Consider the following 26,147-nt stretch of genomic DNA (forward strand, 5'->3'; position numbering starts at 1 on the left):
CTTTAAGGAAAGTTACATGTATTACCTATGCGGTACCCAATTTAATGTGTATGTATTTGTGCAAACTCCTCCCATCATCATTTCTTTCTACAGTATATGTTGTTTGCATTAAGTATCTGCATGAATCTGCCTTGTCACATCACAAATTTCAATTTCTATGCATTTTTAACCTATAATCTCAGATGAAAAGTTACATGAAGGTGTTCGCTTACATTGATATTTAGGCTGGGTTCACACTACGTATATTTCAGTCAGTAAATGTATATTTCAGTCAGTATATTTCAGTCAGTATTGTGGTCCTCATATTGCAACCAAAACCAGGAGTGGATTAAAAACACAGAAAGGCTCTGTTCACACAATGTTGAAATTGAGTGGATGGCCGCCATATAATGGCAAATATTTGCTGTTATTTTAAAACAACGCCTGTTATATTGAAATAATGGCCGTTATTTACTGTTATATGGCAGCCATCCACTCAATTACAACATTGTGTGAACAGAGCCTTTCTGTGTTTTTAATCCACTCCTGGTTTTGGTTGCAATACTGACTGAAATATACGTAGTGTGAACGTATATTGTGTATATATATATATATATATATATATATATATATATATATATATATATATATATATATACACACACAAACACACATACATGGCACGCTTTAGATTCTTTTGGTAGCAAACTCATTTCTGGTGCGCTCATATGTTTTTAACACATTTAATGCTGACAGCTACATACTACATGGCGTCTGGTTCAGCATTTTTTAGAGCACAATAATTTGTTGACGTACAGGGTTGTGGAATAGAAAAAAAAATCCATTTATGATCTTAAAGGGGTAGTTCGCAATCCCCCCCCCCCCCAATCAACTGATCCAGAGATTTGTAATTTACTTCTATTAAAAAATCTCCAGTCTTCCAGTACTTATCAGCTGCTGTATGTCCTGCAGTAAGTGGTGTATTCTTTCTAGTCTGACACAGTGCTCTCTGCTGCCCCCTCTGTCCATGTCAGGAACTGTCCAGAGCAATAGCAAATCCCCGTAGAAAACCTCTCCTGCTTTCCAGACTGGAAAGAATACACCCACTTCCTGCAGGACATACAGCAGCTGATAAGTACTGGATTTTTTTTTTTATTTTTTTTTAATAGAAGTAAATTAGAAACCTTTGGTACTTGCTGATACCAGTTCATTTGATAGTGCCACCCTGAATGGAGCTGTGTTGCAGTTCCCTGCATCTGGTCAATGTGTTCTAGCTTTTCACATTGTAGAAAAGCTAGAAGGTAGAATTGCCCGTCCATTCTAGTAACTGGTGCTATAAGATATTAGTATAGGTCATCCCTTCTGCAGTATTATCTGCTAACACCCTCTAATCCTCCTGTAGACAGAGCTGGGCCTGAATACAGCTGCATATTGTGTGCCTAGCACTAACTAGGGCGTGTGCCCAGACTATTGATGAACATTACATTCTGCATCGGATTCTGTTTCTATGGAGATGGGTGTGCACAACATGAGATAGCGGAGTGGAGACAAGGCGTCTGGACGGCAGAGGTAATGTATGTATGTATGTATGGGAGGCATGCAGACAGCTGTAAGCAGCAAGCCTCCCGTCACAGCACAATGGAGATACCCGGAAACAATGCTTTATTGAACGATACACACCTGCCTGCAGCATCAACAACAACCGCACAAGCGCTCTACGCCGGGCTGAGGAGACAATGTACGTGGGCGAGCGATGATGTGAGAGAGAACATAAATCTGCAATGCTGACAGCACCGTGACTCATCCATCCCAGACCTCTACAGTCACAGGGGCATCTACCACATGCATTAATATGGAGACGGGGGACATATGCTACACACCAATCCAAAGAAAAATGGCCACACATGGGATCCACTAAAACTAATTTTTAGAACACAGGCATCAAACTCAAGTCCTCCAGCTGTTGCAAAACTACAATTCCCATCATGCCTGGACACAGCCAAAGCTTTAGCATGATGGGAATTGTAGTTTTGCAAGAGCCGGAGGGCCCGTGTTCAGATCCTCCCAATCAGACTCATATGGGGCGGATAAAAGTAGACTTTGCACTTGGCTCCATTCCCTTTGTAGTGGTGGGGCCGCATTACTGCAACTCAACGCCATTCAAGTGAACGGGAGCTGAGCCGCAATACCAGGCGCGGCCATTAGGCAGTGAACGGTGCAAACTGCAAACGTGGTTTGTACTTCTAACCTCATACTCACTACATCTTATTTGGATGTTTATGGTATACGCCTCCTAAACAGTAGTTCCCGTCTGAACACTTATGGCGTATGAACCAGATAGGTTCCTCCTGGGCCCCTGTGGCTTTCTCACAGCTGCTGGAGGTAGTCAGGAAGACAAAAGGCTGTTTCACACTTTACACAACATTTATTACATTTGTGTTAAGAGTACAGCACTGCAATGTGTAAGCTGTACATAGTGCCGCATTGTAACACAGCTCCCGTTAACATTGATAGAAGTTCTGCAAGAACAGCCAGCTCAGCTTTTGGCTTCCCGGCCACCTTTATCTGGATCCATCAGACATTTTTAATATATCCTGTGGATACACAACGTCCAGCTGGAAATACCTCTTTGGGCAATGTTCCCATATCGCAGTTGCAGCGTGTGGCTGAAAACAGTCCCCCATGCAGTCACCAAGTCATGTGATGTCACCAGGATTGATTGGCAACATTGTGCGGCTATAAGTGTCTGTATGGGTGTGTGGTTTCAGCCGCAAGCAGCCTTACATTGTCTATGCACCTTCAGTAGTCAGCCGGAAGCTCATTTGGCAGAGTTATTCCTCATACATGTGCATGCTGGGGTGGGCTTGGTGCGCATGTAGACTCAATGGGGAAAAAAGAGAATAAGGGCCCTATTCCACCGGACGATTATCGTTCGCATAATCGTTAACGATTAACAATCTCAAACGACCGCTATTGCGAAAGACCTGAAAACGTTCACTCATTTCCATGGAACGATAATAGTTACTTATGATTGTATTAGCGATAGTTTTTTTCTTCGCTATTGCGTTCGTATCTACTGCGAACGAGCGAACGGCATCTTATTCAATGCGAACGATTTGCGAAAGTTTTGCGAACGAGCAACGATAAAAATAGGTCCAGGTCTTATAAAGCGATCAACGATTTCTCGTTCAGTTGTTAATCGTTAACTGCATTTCAACCGAACGATTATCGCCTAGATTCGAACGATTTAACGATAATCTGAACGATAATCGTCCGGTGGAATAGAGCCCTAAGGCCGCATTCACACATGCCCCCGTCTGGGCAGCGTCTGTGATAAGTTGCTGGGAGCTGGGGAACTGTATGCATATGTGCCACGCTGCAATGAAGCAGCCGCAAGGCTCTGTCATTACAGCACGGAGCATATTCATACAGTTCCTCCCAGAATCTTATCACAGATGCTGCCCAGGCAGGGAAGGGACAACTCCGTAACAGGCATTCCATTAAGGCCCTATTACACGGAACGATTATCATGCGAAAAATCGTTATATCGTTTGAATTTAAACTATAACCGTTCTGTGTAATTGCAGGCAACGATCAAAAAATTGTTCATGTGTCGTTGATTTAGATCTGAACCTAAAATTATCGTCAATCGTTCGCTAAAATTCCACATTCGCTTAAGTTCTGTATTTTTTGACTAATCATTTAGTGTAATTGCACTTTGCTAGGATCAGAAGGAATAAACAATCGCAGTAAGAATCGCAATTACGATCATAGTAACAATCGTAACTAACGACTATCATTCTGTGTAATGTAGTAAACGATTTTAGGTTAACGATAAACAATATTGTTTGCGATCCTTTATCATTAGTCGTTAATCGTTAAAAATTGCTCCATGTAATAGGGCCCTAACTCTTTTATCCTCAATATCAGTCAGCCAGTCATGCCAACTAGGTTCTTATGTGTATAGCTACTTTTAGCAAATGTTCACACCTTGGAATATATGATGAAACCAAATCTAACAAAACTCTTTTTTTCCCCATTTGCTGTTCCCATCACTTCATAGATGCGATTATGTCTACCAAGTTAACTGAGCTTGCACCGGCAATATCCTTGCCAAAGTGCATTCTGGGACCTGAACAGACCAGTACAATGCCTGTATCACCAATGTACTAAAGCAGGGGTGTCAAACTCAGGCCCTCCAGCTGTTGTAAAACTAGAATTCCAATCATGCCTGGACAGCCAAAGCCCAATACCATGGAGGATGGACCATGCAAACTGCTGTAGCCAAAACACAAGGCATGGCCTGCTCTAGCAATCCCCAGTATGGCCATCTAGTATACTCCATGTTCTGCCCCATTTGGGTAGTGTAATAAATAAAGGGGACTTGTCACCTCTCCTGGTTTGATTCAGTAAACCTTTGCACTCCCAAGGGGAAAAAAAAAAGTAAATAGCCAACTGTCGGAGACACTGGATAGTGTCAGCTTAGAGACACACCCCCAATAGGTAACACCCAGTTGGCTATTTACTCATAACAGCACAACACAAATCTGTAAGAAAAGACTTGTTATCTCATAGGGAATACAAGGATTTACAGAGAGACAGGACAGGAAAAGCAGCAGGTACAGTATACAGTCCACGGAAGTTTCTGGTCACTGTGTTCTGTATCTGAGGCCTAACAGGCTGTGTTCACATTGGTATTTGAGCACAGCATGAATCATTATTTTATTTGATTACAGTAAAAAAAACAACCAACTCCACCTTAGTTACAGCAGTCTTCTGGCTGCTGCTGGGATCCGTCTTGTGTCAAAGCTTTAATTCTTTTTTTTTTTTACGGAATAGATAAATGTAATGAACAATGCAGACATGAACAAAGTCAGCGGAACTCACAATGTCCTAGACATAAAGCAAAACTATCTGTCAGTCTGGTCCAGTATGTCACTGGTACAAGGATGGGGAAGTTTTTGTAAAGTTGCTGTATATAGTGGTTACATCTAATGCAGAGTGGGAATCTTATACCAGTTGCTGCAAAAATCTGGGAAAGTGCAAGGACTTTAACCAGACCTGGACAACACTTTTTTTTCCCCTTGCCAAGAGCTACAGAGCCCAAATATGAGGTAAGTGGAGCGTGCAGAAACAAAACTAGAGAGACGCTGAGCGCCTGTCACCGGTAAGGGTTAATAACTAGAGGGTTTAATTAAAATCTGAATTAGCGGCATGTCATACAGGAAGGACATAAGTAAAGCGGACGTCTGACAGCAACAACTTGTCCCTGCGGCTTTAGCGTATTACGAAGAACATACCCAAAGCCTACGAACTGAAAACCTGGCCTTAGCGCTAACTGAGAACATGCTGCCCTTTACTTCAGTGTCTCATAAGGTTCCAATCTGAATGTTCCCTAAATGAATATTCTCCACCTGCAAAGTCTCAAACTGAATGTCTTGGACGCTTATTGTACTGCCCTCGGGAAAGATTTCTACAGTCTCAATGATGGGAATGGTTTCTACAGTCTCTAGTATAGCTACAGTGCTGGAGAGGTCGTTGGAGTGGGACTCGCGGGCCACTGGTGGGACAGCTTGCTCACGATGCAGCTTACGATGTTTCCATAAGTTCGAAAAGGAGCGGTAAGCCCGGCCACAGTCTGGGCAGGTGTGGGGCCGCTCACCAGTGTGGATGCGTTTATGCTCGGAGAGACGAACAGCGATAGTAAAGGCTTTACCACACACATCACACTTAAAGGGCTTCTCCCCCGTGTGTAGACGCATGTGGTCTTTCAGGTGCGTAGATTGTCGGAAGGCTTTGCCACAGACAGGGCAAGGGTATGGACGCTCACCGGTATGGATCCTGCGGTGAACCTGTAAGGAAGTTTCAGTACTAAAGGTTTTGTGGCAGTCGAGACACTCCAACTTCTTGGTGCCTAATTTCTGCCTGCTCTGTGGAGATGTCGGTTGTTTAGATCTTCCTGGACAACTATGGCCGGGTTTGGTGCCCGCATGCTGAGTTGAAATATGGGCATTTAGTCGTGCGTCAGAACTGACCTTCTTGCCACATACAGGGCACTCCAGCTTCTCTCCAGTTCCGCCACCTGCTCGATTGCAACGATGATCTTTTAATCTCTGGGCACTGGGATAGTTCGTACCACAGTCAGCACACCTAGAAGGAGAGTCCCCTTTATGCCCAAGTTGATGCACTTCAAGCAGCCTTTTGAGCAAGAAGGAAAGGCCGCACTCTTGACACTTATAAGGATACTCTCCTGTATGATGATATTGATGCATGAGAAGACGGTAGGGTCGATGGAAATTGACCCCACACTCTGAGCACTTGTAAGGATATGCCTTACTGTGAACGAAAAGATGTGTCTGGAGCGTCGAGGACTGGCTGAATGCTTTACCGCAAACCTGGCACTTGTGTGGTTTTTCACCTGTGTGGGTAAGCTTATGCCGCAGCAGATTGGCTTGGGAGTTGAAGGATTTACTGCACTCCGTGCAAGAGTAGGGCCTCTCCCCTGTGTGCGTCAGCATGTGGTTCCGTAAGTGTGAGCGCTTCTTGAAAGGCTTACCGCAAGTCGGACACTTGTGCCTCCTTTCAAGCGAATGCACAAAATGTTGATGGCGTAACAACTGAGGAAGCGTAGGGAACTCTTTACCGCAAGAGCAAACAAACCCACCTGCAGGACTCGGGAAGGAGTAGTTTTTTATTTTCTTCTCCTCTGCCGCTGCAGGCTCACGAGGTTTGTTGCTATGTTGACGTCTGTGATACAGAAATTTTGTCATATTAACAAAAGTCAGTCCGCATTCACAGGAGTACAGTGGGTCCGTGAGGTGGGTTCTGCGGTGATTTAATAGGACGGCCTCACTGGCGAAACCAAGTCCACAATCCATACAAAGGTAATGGGACTCTCCCTGATGTGATCTAAGGTGTTCGTTCAATTCTGGGGTCGTAGGAAATACTTTGCTGCATAATGGACAATTAAAGGGACCAGTCTGATGTGTAAGCTGATGAACTTCAAGGTCGCTGCTGTCCTCAAAAGCCAATCCGCATAGAGAACAGGACAAAGGAGTATCCGCTGCCCCTTGCTCTTTTTCAGAAGAAGGAGGAGGAGGAGGAGGAGGAGAAGAGGCATCACCGCTCATCTGTTCACAGTTCTCAGTGGTGGGGGCCTCTTTCTGCACTTTGTCACCATCTGGTTCACTTGCAGAGGGTTGAGATGCCTCTGGCTGTGGACCACCTTTTTGCCCCTGAAAATGCGTAGCTTGATGATCCAGAAACTCGCCGGGTGTTTGGAAGAGTTGTGTGCACTCTGAACACTTATAAAACAAAACTTCTACAGCGCATTCCTCCCCCACATCCTCACTCTTTTTATAAGAATGCTCCAAGTCCACCAGCACCTGTGTGTGAGACACTGACGTCGAAGATTGGGTGGGTACATGAAAATGTTGCTGCCCTGTCACAAGATGGACCTCACCAGGAGCTGACTGGTTGCACATGAGCTGCAGAGTATCCTCCAAGACATGGTCTTCTGTTTGCAGCACAACCTTGGATGGTGCTGCATCCTGAGTTTCCATGTGAGTGTACCTGTGGGCCATCCACACGTCCTGGCTGGAGAACAAGGCTTTGCATTCTGGGCACTCATAGTGAATCTCGCTACGGGACACTCGCTTGGTTTTAGGGCTCTCAGGTTTGGACGTGTTCAGTAACCTGAGGTGCAGCTCCTGGTGGGTGAGCAGGTCGCCAGGCGTCATCAGCAGTTGCCCACATTCCAAGCACTGATATTGGTTTTCCTGAGAATCAATCCCAAGGACCTGGTATTGGGGCTCACCAGTGGCTGCCGTGTGGCTTTGCTGGTGCAGGACAGCGTCTCCCAAGTTGGGAAATTCCTCCCCACATTCTGAGCACACATAGCGGTGCTCGATGTACAAGACTGTCTCTTCTGATTCTGTCATTTCAGCATCTCTGCGCTCCCAATCTCTTTAATGACCTGTCAGGAAGAAACAGAAGACGGAGTCAGAGATCCGCTGCAGCCACCGAGAAGCTGAGAGCAATGTTTCAGAGTTAAATATTACTAAGCCGTCTAAAAGGAACTATAACGTGACATGTCGGTGCCGCTACAGAAATATGCAAATGCAAATGCAAATTAGGCCAGCTAAATTACTCACTTTGATCTCTGCAGTCTCATGCTGAACAGTAATATCAGAATGAATTGGAACTGGCACAACCCGAAAACTAGCAAGCAGAAGCAGTGCAGTAGAAAAGACAGATATGTATAGGTTTGGCTGATATGGAGAACAGCTTCCTGCAGGTTACAACTCCTTGGCTAAAGCTGCTAAAATCATTCCTACCTAATGGGTATGGGAACAGTCCCACAGCATCTCGGCCTACTCTCTGTCAGGGGGTGAAAGGAATTGTAGGTACACACCTAGTACAATAACTGGTATCAGCTCTTTAGTCATCACTTTCCTCTTACACTAATAAAATGCATATGTAGGCATATAAGACAGTATACACGTGAACTTGAATCAGCTGAGCGTTTATATGGAGTGGGAGTAGCAGTCAGAAGACTGGGATTAAAAATGAGGCTTTAAGGGATACATTTAGGCTACAAACCCACTTGGCGGGTCTGCAGCAAGTCCCCTCGCTGTGTATTTGCAGCGAGACTCGCTGCAGATCCCGGCCCTATACTCTTAATGACAGACAAACACGCAGCAGGGATGTACATCCCTGCTGCGAGTTTGTCTGCAGCCCACCCCATTAACCCCCCGGCCACCGGAGCTGATACTTCACCTGATCCCGGCTCCGGCGATTCCCGATGTCTTCAGCAAGCCGGAGCGGGGACCAGGTGAAGAATATGCTCCAGCCAGCCGCCCGCAGCCCCGGCCGCCCGATCGCCCCCCCCCCCTGGCCGCCCGATCGCCCCCCCCCCCCGGCCGCCCGAACGCCCCCCCGCAGCACCAACCGCACGCCCCCCCCCCGCAGCACATCGCTTGCACGCCCCCCCACAGCACCGATCGCTTGCACGCCCCCCCCCCGCAGCACCGATCGCTTGCACGCCCCCCCGCAGCACCGATCGCCGGGGGGGCGATCGAGCGGCTGGGGCTGCAAGGGTGGGGGGCGTGCAAGCGATCGGTGCTGCGGGGGGCGTGCGATCGGTGCGGGGGGGGGGGGGGGGGGGTGCGATCGATGCTGCGGGGGGGCGGGTGCGATCGGTGCTGCGGGGGGGCGTGCGATCGGCGCTGCCTAGGAAGAGGTGGCTGAACATAAGAACATGCACTTACCTTCCCCACCTGAACTGAACTGAACCGCACCTGAACTGGAGACAACAGTAGGGGGAAAAGTGGCCATGTTTTTGTAGCGCTGGATAACCCGTTTAAGCTCCAGTTTCCGGTCCCCCGGACACTTTTAGGTCTGAGTGGGGAGTGCTGAGGCGGGACCCCGCTACAGAGTGAAGGGCAGCGGACCCCAGCACTGGAGCCAGGGAGGTAGGTGCATGTTGTTATGTTCAGCCACCTCCTCCCCGTCTGTTTTCAAAAAAATGTCCAACCCTGGATTTATCCTTTTAAGCATAACAATTACTTTTTTTTAAACTTCTGACATAACACAGTTACATGTTAGAAGTTCTGAACTGTAGGGGCCTGTGGGCTGTGCCCCCCGCCAATGGCTATAACAACGGGCAGAAGTACTCAGCTGCCCTCTGTGCCTGAAAGTTTTCTGCTCTGCTCAGATTGTGGCACAAGTAATGTACAAGATCGGCCTGTGACCCCCAAGAACATCTCACCTGATATAATACTGCACAAACACGTGGAGCTCTGCTTCTGCTGGATACATAGGAGATGCCTGAAAAATGGAGAGTTCAGTGTAAGAGATGAATGTGTCATTTACTGCTATCAGCCTCACACATTCTGTGCTACATATAAAGGGGGATATTCTTATAAGAGATAATGTTATACCATTAGGACATGGTTAGTGGTGGTTCGACCTGCCGTGTGCCCAAAGAACATCTCAGGACCACAATAGGGTAATTCCACAATATATCAAACATTTTGACTGGTCAGAGTGTTCACATGCTAACTCGAGCATGCTTAAGTCCATCCGAACCCGAACTTTCAGCATTTGACTAGCGGTGGCTGCTGAAGTTGGATAAAGCCGTAAGGCTATGTGGAAAACATGGATATAGTCATTGGCTGTATCCGTTTTCCAGACAACCTTAGAGCTTTATCCAAGGTCAGCAGCCACCGCTAATCAAATGCCGAACGTTCGGGTTCGGATCGACTCAAACCAGATTCGCTCATCTCTAGTGCTAATCGATCACTGGAATAAACTGGGAAATCTCCAGACAATGTCACCTGACATGACGGTCTAATAATAGAAGTCTATTGGACTGCCCCACTCACACAGATACAGAGCAGGGAGCGCTTCTCTTCCTGCTCATTCTCGTGATCTGTCACCGACCAATAAAACATTTTTTCCTAGGACAAGTCAAAAAGTTTTGTTCTTTTTGCAAGGTACAAAAGGGGCACTCAGGCAAAAGAAAAGAAAGAAAATTCAAATCAATTGGTGCCAGATAGTAACATCAAGCCTTCCAGTGCTTATCAGCTGCTGTATGTCGTGCAGGTAGTGGTGTGACACATTGCTCTCTGCTGCCACCTCTCTGCTTGTCAGCGAGCTCTGCAAGCATGACTGACAGGCAAAGAGGCTTCTAACAGGCCTCTCTGCCTGTCAATTATTCCTGTAGAGCACGCTGAGAGACAGAGAGCCATGACTAGTCGCGGCCCGGACACCGCTTAGATGACTAGTCACGGCTCCTCCAGCGCACCCCGGAATAAAACACAGCTCTCCTAGATAAACCCCCTAAGGAGGACGGCACACCAAGTAGGGTAAGAACGCTTTAGCGGCTCTATTAGGAACTGTTAACTTTATACGCATTATAATAGTGATTGGTTCCCTTTAAGGGAAAATATAGCACCTGAAGGATTAAAGGGTTTGTCCAGCGTTAGCACATTTAAAGGGTTACTCCGGGCCAGCTGTATAATCCGTATCTGGCCGGGGAGGGGGTGGAAAAAGAAGGCTCCGATGACTTACCTCCTCGGGTCCAGCGCCGAGTCCCGGATCGCGCCGCCCTGTTCTCCCGTCCCCAGCAGCCGCTTCCTGGACTGAGCTGTCGCTTGTTATGTAATGTCTCAAGGCAGCTCGGCCATTCAGCGTCCGAGGAGGTACTCCACTACGGCCAGGAAGCGGCCGCGGGACGGGAGAACGTGGCGGCGCGATCCGGGAGCCGGTGCTGGAACTGGGGAGGTAAGTGACCGTAGCCTTCGATTTCCACCCCCTCCCCAGCCAGATGCGGATTATACAGCTGGCCCAGAGTAACCCTTTAAAGCATGTTGCTGTTATATAATAAAACATAAATTGATTATACTTACCTCTCCCTCTGCTGTCTGAAGAGGAGCTCGTCTCAGGAGTGACAGCCCACTCAGCCAATCACAGGACAGCAACACAGCCAGTGATTGGCTGAGCGATCTGTCACTCCGGAGAGGAGCTTGTCTCAGAAGTAACAGTGGCTACTGACAGCAGGGGACACTGGAGGAGTGTGGAGAGGTAAGTATAACACATTTGTTATGTATATTATATATATTTATTAACACAACACAAGTAGCTTTAAAGTTAACATCCTGTTTAGGCATGATGGGAATTGTAGTTCAGCAACAGCTGGAGGGCCACAGGGTTCCCCATCCAGGACTTAAAGGGTTTATAACACAGCACATGACTTTCACAGGCTGAGCCCCACACATGACAGACAGGACATGCTGCAGCCCACAGTTCATCCAGGACCAGTCACATGCATGAATGCATGCTGGGACATGTAGTTCAACCACAGAGCTAAAGTTTCACTCGTATCCCCTGCCCCTCCCCCGTCACCATGAAGGCTGACATGTCACCCCGGGACTTTACAGGCGGGTAATTACTGGTACTGTATCTTTAAATTATTAACACTCGATTTCACGTGAGCTCAGCGGTGCCAAAACACCGAGCCCGGAGCGCCGGTTCGGCGAGGCACAGCGCGGTTGTTGGACCCCACTTCCCCTGTGACCAGCGGCCTCTGTGCCCCCCCTCTCTCTTACCTATACACCGTCAGCCCTCACCGCGCCGTTCTCAGCACCTGCTAACAAAAAAAAATCGGATTGGTTACAAGGAGTCTACTGACGACCAATCAGAACGCTGGTTGTTGAACACCGTTATGAAGAGGAGGTTAAAACAGAAGTGACGCACGGACGTGCTCTGCTATCGCCATCTTGGTTATGGGCAAAAACTAAACTTCCTATTAGTTTACTTTATGCCTTATTTTAGCGTTTCCTGTGTGAAGATTTCATCAGTCTTGTACTACAGCCCTGTTCTGTCATATACAATGTGAGTGTGTAACATGAATATTAGTTCCTTTTCATGCTTCAAGGGATGAAGAAACTTTCACCCCTCAGCTGTTGCAAAACTACAATTCCCATCATGCCTGGACAGCCAAAGGCTGTCCAGGCATGATGGGAATTGTAGTTTTGCAACAGCTGTAAGGCCAAGGTTCCCCATTCCTGGTTTAACTCAATGATGGGCAACCACGGGCCCTCCGCTGTTGCAAAACTACAACTCCCATCATGCCTGGACAGCCATCACTGCTTTAACCAGGCCTTAAAGAGCTGTAAGATTTTTATTTTTTATGAAGCCTTTTTTGTACTTTTTTAGCGCCTTTTATTTTACCTTTTATTCATCTAGTTATTTTTTTTGTTACTACTTTTAGGAGTTAACAAAAAAAAAAAAAAAAAAAGCTTGCGGCACTCACCAGCTTGAACTTCCGCCAACGTCTATTGTACATAGAAAGTTAAAAGACGCGAATACGTTAAATGTTGGCTGAAGTTCAAGCTGGTGAGTGCCTCAAGTCATTCCTATTACCAAGTGATTTCCAAGAGACTGTTGCCTGTGTACTGGACTTGCAGAACACTATTACAAGGGAGCTGTGGCGTGCTGAGTGCTGCGTGTCATGCTGTTTTGATAGTGCCATCCTTTTCTATATTTTATATTATACATGTTTATGTATTTGTTTTTTAACATGTATATACAACCTTATTTGCATCGCCATATTGTGACCCCTCTAACCTTTCTTTTTTTTATTTTTTTTTTCATCTACAGACCTGTTCTAGGTCTTTATGAAGGTTTTATTGGTATCAGTTTGGGGTAAATTGGACTTTTAATCCACATTTTGTGGGATGAGAAATGATAACAATTGTGACACTTTTTTTTTTCTTCATCTCATTTTTGCGTATTTGAGTTTATTCAAATTTTTCATGGAAATAGGAAAAAAATATTCACAAGGCTCCTGGCTGCTTTGATGACCAAACAGCACCACAAGATTAAGCCATGGGAGGAGGTGGGGTTGTGAATGGTGATCAGAGGCCGTGAAGCACCAGCATGCTTAAAGGAGAACTCCACCGAAAATGAAACACCCAATGCTAGCAGGGTGGGTGGGGAACATAATAATACAGCTATACTTACCCATCCCGGAGCTGCTGCAATGCTGCCTTACCACTCACAGACCCCAGCCAGCTCTCAGTTTGCCTGGCTTCATGTGTCGTCACAACCCGGCCAGTCACTAGCCGAGCAGGCATTCCGCTGCTGGGTCATGACATCGGAGGAGCTGCAGTAGGCCAGCAAAGTTCAGTGAGCGGTAAGGCAGCGCTGCAGGGGCACCTAGATGGGTAAGTATAGCTGCTTTATGTTCCCCTGCCAGCACTGGGTTTTAAATTTTTTTAATTTAAAGGGTACCTGTCATTAGGATTACTCCCCCTATCGGTGTGCAGTCGTTTTTACCAGGAGTGCAGGTAACTATGGATACGACCATGTTGGGTCAATTCCGTGCACAAGCCCTATTGAATCAGAATAGGGTTCGTGAACAGGACCAATGCTGAGTGGTCATATCCATAGTTACCCCAACATCTGGTGGCAGGAGTGACTGCACGCCGATCAGGTATAGCACATTATTAGATTATAAATAATGCCACATTGTGAACATAGCCTCGAAATTTCTGTACATATTCTCCCTCCTCCACACAATATTTGTTACAGGTATATAGCATGGGCCATTTGTTTTACTGGTTCAGCATATAGTAACCACAGAATCCCATTTAATCCAATGGCCTTTATGACAGGAAATGTCTTCATTTAGTTTTTTATCCTTGCAGCCATAGGAGGACTTGTATTTTTCAACGCCACATTTTGATTAACTTATTACTTTTATTAATTCCTGGGGGAATGAAACAAAAAAAAAATTGTATATATACACAGTGGTACCTCGGTTGTTAAACTGCATGGAACTCAAACTGTATTTTCAAGGAAAGTCTGCTTTGGTTCTCGAACACTTATTGTGCACCCAGTCTTGAAGTTTTCGGCATCTGAACGTGTTTTTGTAAGCGCAGATGGTGGGTTGTACCTGGTGAGTTTAGCACTGGTGAGGCTTCACATACAGTACAGTACTATATAAGACTGCTGGAGTAGCTTCTCTCTTGTGCTTCTCTCCTGTGCTTCTCTCCCCCCTGCTTCTCCCCCATCCCCAGGTTTCTCTCCCCCATTGTTTTCTCCTGTTTCACAGGGGCACCATAGTTTGGGGAACTTTCCCCCGCGGCACACCCGACCATGTGTCGCGGCACACTGTTTGAAAATCACTGCTGTACATTATGTAGTGCTACTCTATAATGTAATGTACAGTATATAGTGCTACTCTATAATGTAATGTACAGTATATAGTGCTGCTCTGTAATGTACTGTACAGTATGTAGTGATACTCTATAATGTAATGTACAGTATATAGTGCTACTCTATAACGTAATGTACAGTATATAGTGCTACTCTATAATGTAATGTACAGTATATAGTGCTACTCTATAATGTAATGTACAGTATATAGTGCTACTCTATAACAAAATGTACAGTATAGTGCTGTTCTGTAATGTCCTGTACAGTATATAGTGCTGTTCTGTGCTGTAGATGTTAAAGGGGTAGTGCGGCGCTAAACAATTATTCACTAAATAACACACATTACAAAGTTATACAATTTTGTAATGTATGTTAAGTTAGTGAATCGCCCCCTTCCCTGTGTTTTCCCCAACCCACACCAGACCCGGAAGTGTAGTGCTCTATACATACCTGCCTCTAGCCGACCCCCGTCCACCATCTTGTGCCATGACGTCATCTTTGGACGGACGGCCGAACCGCTCCGACCGTCCCTAGTGCCGGCCGCCCTCTGCCGCGTCATCAGCTACTCAGCCGCGATTGGCTGAGCATAACTGAGAAAATGGTTCTGTAAGAGAACTGAAACGTTGCATCCTGTGTTTTTGCACATTTTTGTAATAAACCACCACCTTTTTTCACCTTATGCTGGAGTGCTTTGGATTTTCGTGTGATATATATATATATATATGTATATATCATTGTAGGAAAAGATTCAGTATGACTTGTGACTTGTTGATTGAAACCAATTATTGCTGTCATCAGCCCATTGTTCTCTTTATTACAGGTATAGCGAAACAAATGAATGACACTCACCCTAGACTGATACGTTCCTTCATTCGTGCAATATACAACACCGGTTATCAGACACTGGGAGACGTTGATTGTAGGGGCGCTCCACAGGCAACGGCAGGTGCACTTCTTCCAGCCTAGTGGGACCACTGACTAGAGGAGCCCCTTTGCAATCCATGTCTCTCGTCGTTTGACAATCAGTGTTGTGTGTTGCATGAATAAACAACCATATCAGTCAATAGTGAGTGCGGTTCTTCTGTTTCTCTATACCAGTTCATTAAGGCTCCATATATATGAACAGTGAAACCAATTTGTGCCTGTTTGTAGGAGCTGTGAAGTCTGTTGGTGCCAGTGCCAGGAGGAGTGACAATCTGCCGAATCGGCCTGATTTGGCAGATTATCGCTCCATTAAATAGGGCCCTTAGGCCTTTGACTGCCATGTTAACCAGCCACACTGTATGCTTGTATCCCAGAGGGAGACTCTTCTCTCTGTATACCACCTGCATGCCATGGTCCCTAATAACTGTGACATCTATGAGGACCTAAATTGATGCTCTTCTAAAAATGTGCATCCATAATGCAGGGTTTCTCTGCATTTTAGCCACACATCGGACAGCAAAAGTGATGTCCCCAGACACAAAACTGACCCCATACTCCAAGTAATTTCCTATTCCAATGGGAATACAAGGATGCTGCCTATGTCTGTATCCATGTTCTCCAGGCAGCCTTAGGGATGCATCCAACTTCTTCAGCCACCAGTATTCAAATGCCGAATGAACAAACTTGAGTATGCTTGCGTTGCGCTCATCTGTAGTCGCCTCCAATGTTATTGTGTAAAAAGAACTACTTTCTCTCAAGTTACTAATACAGAACTGCAGGATCAGCCAAAACCATAGAGACACACAGATCTACATAGGTGCTGTATATACAGCATGGTAGTAGATTGTAAACCAGAACTATTTTTTATTGAAGCAGTACAATACTGGTTGCAAAAAAAAAAAAAATTATACCCCTAAAGGGGTACTCTGGAGGAAAAAAAATGTTTTTTTTTTATTCAACATGTGTCAGAATTGGTAAATTGGAATGCAGATTGGTAAATCAAGTCTTAAAAAAAAGCTAGTCTACCTGTACTTATCAGCTGCTGTATGTCCTGCAGGAAGTGGCGTATTCTTTCCAGTCTGACACAGTGCTCTCTGCTGCTACTTCTGTCCATCTCAGGAACTGTCCAGAGCAGGAGAGAATTTCTACCGTGTTTCCCCGAAAATAAGACATCCTCCAAAAGTAAGTCATGGTGGAGCATTTGCAGCTTAGTTTGAAATAAGACACACACACCCTCCCCCGTAAATAAGGAATCCCCCAAAAATAGGACCCCCACAGCCACCTGCCGACGCTGCTACCCTCTGACACCCTCAACTGCCGCAGGCATACCGCTTCCAGGCTGCAGGTCCTGCTGTCACGTCAGAGGTTCCGTCCAGGCCACAGGTTCTGCCGTTACGTCAGAGGTCACATCCAGGCCGCAGGTCCCGCCGTCACATTCCAGCAGCACGTCCCACTGCTGATGCTCTGTTGATATTTAGGGGAGGTCCTGGTGGGAGGATGTCTTATATATCTCCCCCCCCTGGCTGTGGGGAGAGAAATAAGACATCCCCTGAAAAACATGGTGTAAAGTGAAACTGGCTCAGTTGCCCCTAGCAACCAATCAGATTCCACCTTTCATTTCTCACAGACTCTTTTGAAAATGAAAGGCGGAATCTGATTGGTTGCTTGGGGCAACTGAGCCAGTTTCACTTTACACCATGTGCCTTTTTTTTTTAGATAAAAAAAAATATAAGGTACTATCATATTTTCGGGGAAACACGGTAAGGGGATTTGCTACTGCTCTGGACAGTTCCTGACATGGACAGAGGTGGCAGCAGAGAGCACTGTGCCATACTGGTGAGCATACACCACTTCCTGCAGGACATACAGCAGCTGAAGACTAGAAGACTCGCGATTTTTTAACATAGAAGTAATTTACAAATCTGTATAACTGTCTGACACCAGTTGATTTAAAAACATTTTTTTTTCCAGAGTACCTCTTTAATGGTTACGTTTCATTTCCCTCCTAGTCTCGACAATCGTTGATGGCTGCCATTTGTGGAAGTAAACAGCGATTCAGAGGAAAGCATACCATAAATAACCGCGGCGACAATAATGAATATAAATATGCCTGAATTCCGATAAGAAGAATTGAGCGTTTACTATGTTGCATTTCATTTAAGGTGCAGAGCAGCGATCCTACAATATTTATTCTCTGAGCCGTTTAGCCGCAGGCCATAAACACAGCAATAATTGATGCCATTGATATTCTTATAGTTGCCAGCTGTCCCAGTTTTCAAAGATTTGTCGTTAAACGTTTGTTTCTGGCGATGCTCGTGTTATGTTTAGTAATGGCCAACTATGCACTTGTTAATATGCGGCTGATGGATGCTGCACTCTGGGTTTATTTGCATCTGTTCACTTTTTAATCTCTTTACTGCGTGAAGTTACGCCGGGTTTGGCCATTATAGATCGTCAATAGCGTCCGATTCATCAGTTACTGGTTACGGTAGATTAGAGCTAAGGAACTGTATACACTTTCAGGCCAACTCGCCTAATCTCTCTTCTTTTCCTAATCATTTTTAAAGGGGAAATATTAAGAGGTTAGACAAATCTTCCTGCTTATAGCCCCCTATAGTGCTTGGGGCACCAAGGAGGGAGGTATGTCTCTTACCTTCCTCCTCGGCGCCGTTCCTGTGCTATTAGCAGTGTAATGCTCGACCCGGAGCACTAATAGGAGCACTGCCCCACTCCTTCTAATGATAATCAATGGAGTGGGGCAGTGCTCCTATTGGTGCTCCAGACCAAGGATTACACTGCAAACAGCATGGGAATAGCGCCTCATCGGTGCCCCATGTAAAATAGGGAGAAATCAGCTGGTTAGATTTGTCTAACCTGCTGATAGTTCCCCTTTAATGGCTTTGCATTTTGCATACTATTTTCCCATGGAGCATTTCCCGCCACATACACACATCCGTAGCGCAGTACGCAACTATGGACAGCTTTACGGATGTGCACCCAGAGTCGTCCACAACAGTGCAGACCCCATTATTCACTATAGGGGATCCAGGCTGCAAAGTTATGTGGCATAGATCCCTTCCTGTACACACATCTGTTATACATACAGATATGTGTATGGGGCCATAGAAATTAACAGGTCCACTTCTGCAGACAGAATTAATGGATGTGTGAAAGAGAATCAGTGTTGCCCCAAGATGTGTTAAAGCCATCTAATCTAGCCAACCAACCAGGCTCCTGTCCTGTATACCATAACAGTTGTAAGTAGGTGTCTAACAATTGCCAGACAGAGTAGGTGGTTATCTGTAGTCAATCTCTGCCTAATGGTGCGTTTACACACACAGATTTTTTAAGCCAAAGCCAGATACAGACTATAAACAGAGAACAGATCATAAAGGAAAGACTGAGATTTCTCATTTTTTCAAATCCATTACTGGCTTTGGCTTCTAAAATCTGTCAGATAAATCTGTCTGTGTAAACACACCATAAATCAGGGATAGGGAGCCTTCAGTCCTCCAGGCTGCTGCAAAACTACAATTCCCATCATGCCTGGATAATCCCTGTCCTTAATGACTGACTGATTCTGTATCTCCATTCCGTCTAAGCATGAGCCATGCAAATTTGCCCCATCCTCTTTAATTGACCATATTTCTTCATACATCCCAGCACATTGTGCTGCAGTCCATACATTTATTAATGCTGGCTTTTGAATACATGTATATATTCCTTCTGGCTGTAGATAATATGCCAAGGTGCTTATTTGTTATTAATATTTTGCCCCAGGCAGTTTTTAACAATCGTAAACTTTGTAAGTTTTTGCTTAGCGTTATGTCATAGTAACCGATAAAAACTACACCTTGCCAAGGTTTAATGACCATTACTTGTCTATAAAGCTAGCCATTACACTTTTCCATTGGGGTCTGATGCATATGGTGACCTTCTGGCTGTCCAACAACGTATGCCATTGGGGGAGGGTCACACTCCAAGTAGTCAGCCAAGAATAATTTGGCATGGATATCAACATGCCAAATCTTTTTGTTCTCTAGAAGACAGGCCAACAAGTCTCTAAAACATAACTACTGCCATAGCAGCCATTGAATGGACTCCAGCCCTCACAGGGTAACCAGGCAGCACTTTTAGCTCTATCTGCATTCCCAGGACATTGATACAGTTAAAAAGTTATAGCAGAGCAGAAATCCATTGGCTTCCTGCCCTGCCATGTACTAGCATAGGCCGTTGTTTTAGGCCTTTGGCCGACTAGACTCCAGGACCATGCCGAGGTAGTCAGTGACCTGACACAGGCATCACTATTAAACCAATTGAGCTGGGCAGTTGACGTCCTTAGCATGCTCCCAGAATCTCATAGGCTCGGGTCCTAAACCAGCCTTTAGTCTTTCAGCAGGCTTCAGAGTCCCCCCAGAACATGTCCTGGGAACAGAGTTAGATAAGTATATTTTTTGAGTCTTTTAGAGCTGCTCTCTTTGACTTGACAGTGAGAGTTACGTAAACGGTGTATCACCATGAGCTACACTGTCGTCATAACTCCAGGACTTACATCGTAGCTTGTGGGGCTGTCCTGGTTTGGGGACATTTAAAGGATGTCACCTTCTTTGCCTTGCCGGAGCATTGTTGTGGTCCCAAGGGTCCATTAGTGAAGGTATTCAGTAATTATTCCATTTTCTGTTTTCCGTCTCTGCCTGATCCCTTCCGTACGGCACTGTTTCTCCTGTTTCTGATCCAGTTCCTGTGCCACCTGCCTCTTCCTCAATGCCTGTTCCTCTGCCTTGCACTTGCACCATCTGGTCTGCAGGGCCAGCCTCTATCCAACTGCGTCCATGCTGGTGGCGTGATCTAGTGCCCTCTAGTAGCAGAAATCCAGCTTTTCCATCCTGGATTGGAATAAATGATAAAAACTTAGAGGTTACTTAGATTCTTCCAGGCATCTCCCAAAGCCAAAGTAGTTCAGTGGCTCTTCAGGTCCACACCTCCTTCCCATTACAGTTGCATTGTGCTGTTCCTGGCAATTCAGAATATTTTGGGTTTTACCATTCTCCATGTGATGTTCCTACACAGTCTGACAGTATAGTTGCAGATAGAGCAGTGTTACACTATGTCGTGACATGCCTCATTGGTAACATTCAGGCGTCAATTTATTCATACATCTCTAGGAAGAGGAACAGAACAACAAAGATTCAAATAAAGAAGCTTCAGAGTTATATCCAGGGGAGTCATGTCCTCTTCGGGGCTGAGTATAGGTTGTTGTTATATTTTTAAACCGTACTTAGGCATTAAATTTACTTATTTTCTTCTTAAAGATTAAATTTACATTTTCTTGTTCACTATTTGATCTGAGCATGCTCAGGCGGCATTCGATTGCAGGTGGCTGAAGAAGTTAGATGCAGCCCTAAGGTCCTATTGACAGGTCCGCATTTACGGACAAAAAATAGGATCAATTTATTTCAATGGCCCCATTCACACATCCGTAGTTGTGTACATGGCTGTGATCTGTGCCGCAAAAAAAAAAAGTACAGGCCCTAGTGCAGACTGAAATTCCTCCACAGACACACCAATAGAACCCCATGGGATCCATATTTTTGTCGATGCAATCCGCAATTAGTGACTAGGTTATTATTAACCACACTTTTTCATTTTTGCGGATCAAAAAGTACGGATGAAATATGGATTCAATACAGATGGAAATTGGTGGATTGCTAATAAAAGATAACGGACTCAAATTTATGGAGTGAAAAATATACCGACGTATGAATAGACCCTTAGGCTTCCTGGAAAGCATGGATACAGCCATAGGTCATAGGCTGTATCCAGGTTTTCCAGGACTCCTTTGGGCTGCATCCACCACTACTAATCAAATGTTGCACGTTCGTGATCGAACAAACCCCAGCATGGTAGAGGTTCGTTCATCTCTATTGGCTAAGTTCCCTGGATTTTAACAATCTAATAAAAACATACTTTTAACTTTTCTGTTTGTAAATCTATTGTTGATTATTTTATTTAAAACTTTTTTAAACATTTAAGTGTACCTGTGTACCGGGCATGGAAAGACACATCCAAAGGGGTCATCCATGGCCACTTTCTTCTAGGGATAGCACCACTCTTGTCTCTAGTTTGGGTCGGGTTTTGTACCTGTTCCATTGAAGTGAATACAGCTTAATTGCTTTCTCTGGAAGAAAGTGGCCATGTTTTTGTAGTGTTGGATAACCCTTTTAGGTTTGCAGTTACCCTTTAAGGCCAGTTTAAGATGCAATGATGGAGAAAACTTTTCTTCTATGGAAAACGTGGCTTTCTATTATAACAGACACCAAATTTTCATTTTTTTTCTCCAGTTGCTTTGTTTCCTATTTGACAAATACAAGTAAAAGAGTCGAGTCAAGAAACAACTTGCGGCTACAGGCTGACCTCCCGTTGATTTAAGATATGTTTAATAGCTTTTTTTTTTTTCAAATGTAGACCCAGAGAGGCCTAACTTATAACAGAACAACGACAAATACCACAGAATATACAATACACATTGCTTTCTTTAGGGGCTAGAACATTTACTGAGGATCAGGTGCTGCATTAAGTGTGATGACCAGGACCAAGATGTCACGCAGCTCTCAAATTAATACAAAGGAAAACATAACAAAAACAAATGCCAATAGCCCTCCCCCATTAAACAGAAGGGAAAAAAATCTAAAGGTTTTACAATTTTTTCCCCCTTAAAATGTAAAACAAAACAAAACAATGCAACAATTCGCCAAGAGAAATAGTGAATAGAAAAACAGACAGAGGTCAGACAGCACCATTAACCTTGTCTCTGCTACCAAGGCTGAACAGTGCAATGTGCTGCAGGCCTCAATAGCAGAGAAAAAAGAGTTAATTTGGCATCCACATTGGGTACATTTGCACGTCACAATCCAAGTCTTGCTAAACAATGCATCCAACCCCCCCACCCCCTGCAGTAAGTCATTCTGTCCTTTCCCGATCCCTTACAGAGGAGCTATTTCTGTATCTATAATCATCACTTCTGTTTCCTCTTTTAATGGTTGATTCGGTTGTAGATCCACATTTACATTAAGTGATTGGCACCTTGATGCAACAGGGAAAACTGTCCTCTACTGCAATAGACAGGTATTGGTCCAACTCAACAGTAGAGGCTGCGATGCGAAGGGACACCACAGTGTAGATAGGGCCTAAGTGTTTCTGCAAAAGTTTTTGTTTTATTAAAAAAAAAAAAAAAAATTGTAAAAATCAAGTTTTTAGGATGTCAACATTTAAAAAACAGTTCTGGTGCCTACTTATAGTTATGGATGCCCTTGAGATCACTACAAAATTATAACCACACTGGAACATAGGAAGTCACAACACAGTCATCCCATGATTGCACCGTAACCAAAGGTTAGTGTGCAACCCTTGTTTAGTTTGTCACTGCCTGTTTCCCATGGCAGACACTAAGGGGTACAGTTACATACAAATATTCATGTTGGGCATGTACAATGGTATAACCAAAAGCTCCTGGACATGAAATCAAATCTATCGTGTGCAGTTTACATTACTGGTGGATTCTTATGTGGTTAGAGCAGCCTATCGGAAACCAGAGGAACCAAGGCTTTTTTCTTGGGTCTAAAGAAACAGAAAAACATTTGGGAAAGAAAATCTTGCTGTCATCCATTGGGCTGTGTTAGATGAGCACAACTTGAGCCTGCTGAAGCCCGATCATTCGGCATTTGAATACCAGTGGCTGAAGAAATTGGATGCAACCCTGGGGAGTCCGGAAAAACATACAGCATTTGGCTGTATCCATGTGTACCCAAACTCCAGAGCGCTGCATCCAATTTCTTTAGCCACCGGTATTGAAATACCAACGTTCTAACTCGAGTTGCGCTAATCTTTAACAAAGAACATGTATACGACCAATTTGAATTCACCCTTATATAGAGAAAAACATAAGGCATCGAACAATAATACTTATTTTGTGGCCATACACCTAAGGCAATATTCAGATCTTGTTTTTCCCCATATGCTCTGGGTGGCATTGGCAACCTGTCAAGAAGGGATGCCTATTAGAGATGAGCGAACTGGGTCCGATCGTTCAGTATTTGATTAGCTGGGGCTGCTGAAGTTGGATAAAGCTCTAAGGTTGTCTGGAAAACATGGATACAGCCAATGACTATATCCATGTTTCCACATAGCCTTATGGCTTTATCCAAGATCAGCAGCCACCGCTAGTCAAATGCCGAAAGTTCGGGTTCGGATCGACTCAAGCATGCTCGAAGTTCGCTCATCTCTAGTGCCTATGTATAATGTGATGTGTTAACAATGGGTCTATTGGGCCAAACATAGTTGATTGCTTTATTTCCAGAAGCCATATGTTTATACTAGTTGACTACATTCATTACATTCATTTTAATGGGCCTGTTGTTGTCAATGCGCTATGCCATACGTTTGTATCCCTTTTAGACAGGTTGCCGGCTTATCTGGGAAAGCCTCATCTCCCTTGAAAACAGAAGAATTGGTAAAATTTGATATGCCTGTTCCTGCTTTTCCCCAACATCCTATGTCAAGGAAGAGTTGGCACACTCAAATGACCATAAGATAGTCAACCAGCTCTGCCAAATATATTGGGTTCGATCAACTCTGTTCTTATGTGTATGGGCACCTTTTTTCTCAATCTTTTTTCAGTGGAACCAGCTAAGAAGTCAAAAGCTGACCTTTCAGTCATTGGCAATATACGTTTTGGTTACTTTGAGAATGTAGGTAGCGACATCATTCACCTTATTGAATACTCTACCCATACCCAATGGCTAGAGATGAGGGAACCTCGAGAACTCTTAGCATTTGATTAGCAGTGTCTGAAGAAGTTGCCTGCAGCCCTAATGCTGCCTGGAAAACATGGACTCCAGGACTCCCTAGGGCTGCATCACACTTCTTCAGCCACCGGTAATAAGAGAGTTTGGGTTTGGACGAACCCGAGTGTACTCAAGGTTTGTTCCTCTCTGACAGTGACTGGACATATCACAAAAATGGACCAAGGTTAAACAAAAACATGACACTACCATGGTAAAACCGCAGTATGGTATAATGTAGATGACAAGCTGACACAGAATAATGTGGTATAGGACCACGTACGTTACACAGGTGTCACAGTGTACACAGTCTGGTTAGCTGTACTCATTGTCAACCTAGAACATAACATATAGCCAGAGGATAGGAGACACTATTAGTATACAGGGGTTTGCTGCCACACACAGTATACCACAGTGATTAACCATTCAAAAACTGGGACCCAATGTGTCACTATGGCATTGTTCTTGGATCCAATAAGAGGGGCCCCCGATACATGTATTGCATATCTAATAATCGACAGGTTGTCACCCGGTTAAAATCACTATGTTTAATGTTGGCTAACTTCATAGCTGCTAACATGTATACAATCAGATATTAAAGCACATTGACTACAGCTGTGATACTGTGCCTACATTCATAAAAAAATCATGTAAAATTTAACAGGGCTTCTAGCCAGGATTACAGGACAATCAATGGATTGGTCTCCAGTCACATTCAAACAGTCAAACAATACTGAGTTTCACAGAAGTTGCCAGAGTCAACATGAATTGTGTGGCCATCCCAAAATGGCTCCCTGGATAAGTCATTGTCGTGTTCTAGTCACATAAAAAGTCAGTCTATTTCTGGCGAGTCTCACAGACCATAATGCTGCAATATAGCAAAGGAGTTCCCCACCCATTAGGCCCTGTTCACACATTGCATCTTGCTGCATTTTAAAGTACAGTTTGTACCTGTTGTTTTTAGGATAAGCATTGTGTCAAGATTGTTCTTAAAGGGGTATTCCCATCTCAGTGATGTATCTCCTAGAGTGTTGGGAGAGCATGCTAAACCAGGCAGGCATCTCGTGGTAAAGGTGGGTTTAAACATCCCTTCAAGGGACACAATACACAAAAAAATACAATAGGTTGAGTAGACACGCTCCTCTCTGCTGAGCAGGTGCACCTGGTTAAAGGGGTTATCCAGTGCTACAAAAACATGGCCACTTTCTTCCAGAGACAGCCCCACTCTTGTCTCCAGCTTGGGCGGGGTTTTGCTGCTCAGTTCTATTGAAGTGAATGGAGCTTAATTGCAAACCGCACCTGAACTGGAGACAAGAGTGGGGCTGTCTCTGAAAGAAAGTGGCCATGTTTTGTAGCACTGGATAACAATCCTGTTGATTTCAATGTGGTTCATTACAAGCGCTCAAGCATTGAAAAATGTTTGACCCAAGTAATAGGCATTGTAGTGCTTGCTGAGCACTAATCCCCTATCCTGTGGATAACAAGCAGATGAGTGGAGGTCCAATAGTTGAGACCCCCCAACAATCCCAAAAATGAGAACATGGGGCCGCCAGATCTTTCCAAGTTCTGCACTTAAAAAACATTAAGTGGCCCCATAGACAACAGATAGGCACAGACCACACTATTCATCTCAGGGCAATTATGTTGCTGTTCTAGGGATCAGAGCAGTCGGACCCCCAC

At 44.7% G+C, this 26,147-nt stretch overlaps 1 protein-coding gene across 2 annotated transcripts; it reads right to left on the reverse strand.

Moving 5' to 3' along the window:
• Positions 1–4,773: 4,773 nt before the first annotated feature.
• On the reverse strand, positions 4,774–16,944 carry LOC138769027 (zinc finger protein 574-like). 2 transcript variants are annotated; one of them, XM_069947186.1, is made up of 4 exons: positions 16,926–16,944; positions 12,090–12,127; positions 9,749–9,807; positions 4,774–7,954 (listed from the first exon to the last, which is right to left on the reverse strand). In XM_069947186.1, exon 4 carries the CDS (start codon positions 7,917–7,919, stop codon positions 5,349–5,351), a length of 2,571 nt encoding a protein of 856 aa, XP_069803287.1. In that variant the 5' UTR covers positions 7,920–7,954; positions 9,749–9,807; positions 12,090–12,127; positions 16,926–16,944; the 3' UTR covers positions 4,774–5,348. The 2 variants fall into 2 exon arrangements, with proteins under 2 accessions (XP_069803287.1, XP_069803288.1); XM_069947187.1 differs by lacking the exons at positions 12,090–12,127; positions 16,926–16,944 and adding an exon at positions 11,934–12,065.
• Between the last annotated feature and the right edge of the window lie 9,203 nt (positions 16,945–26,147).

This window comes from Dendropsophus ebraccatus, chromosome 12 (genome assembly GCF_027789765.1).
Source record: "Dendropsophus ebraccatus isolate aDenEbr1 chromosome 12, aDenEbr1.pat, whole genome shotgun sequence".
In the NCBI taxonomy this organism is placed as follows: Eukaryota; Metazoa; Chordata; class Amphibia; order Anura; family Hylidae; genus Dendropsophus; species Dendropsophus ebraccatus.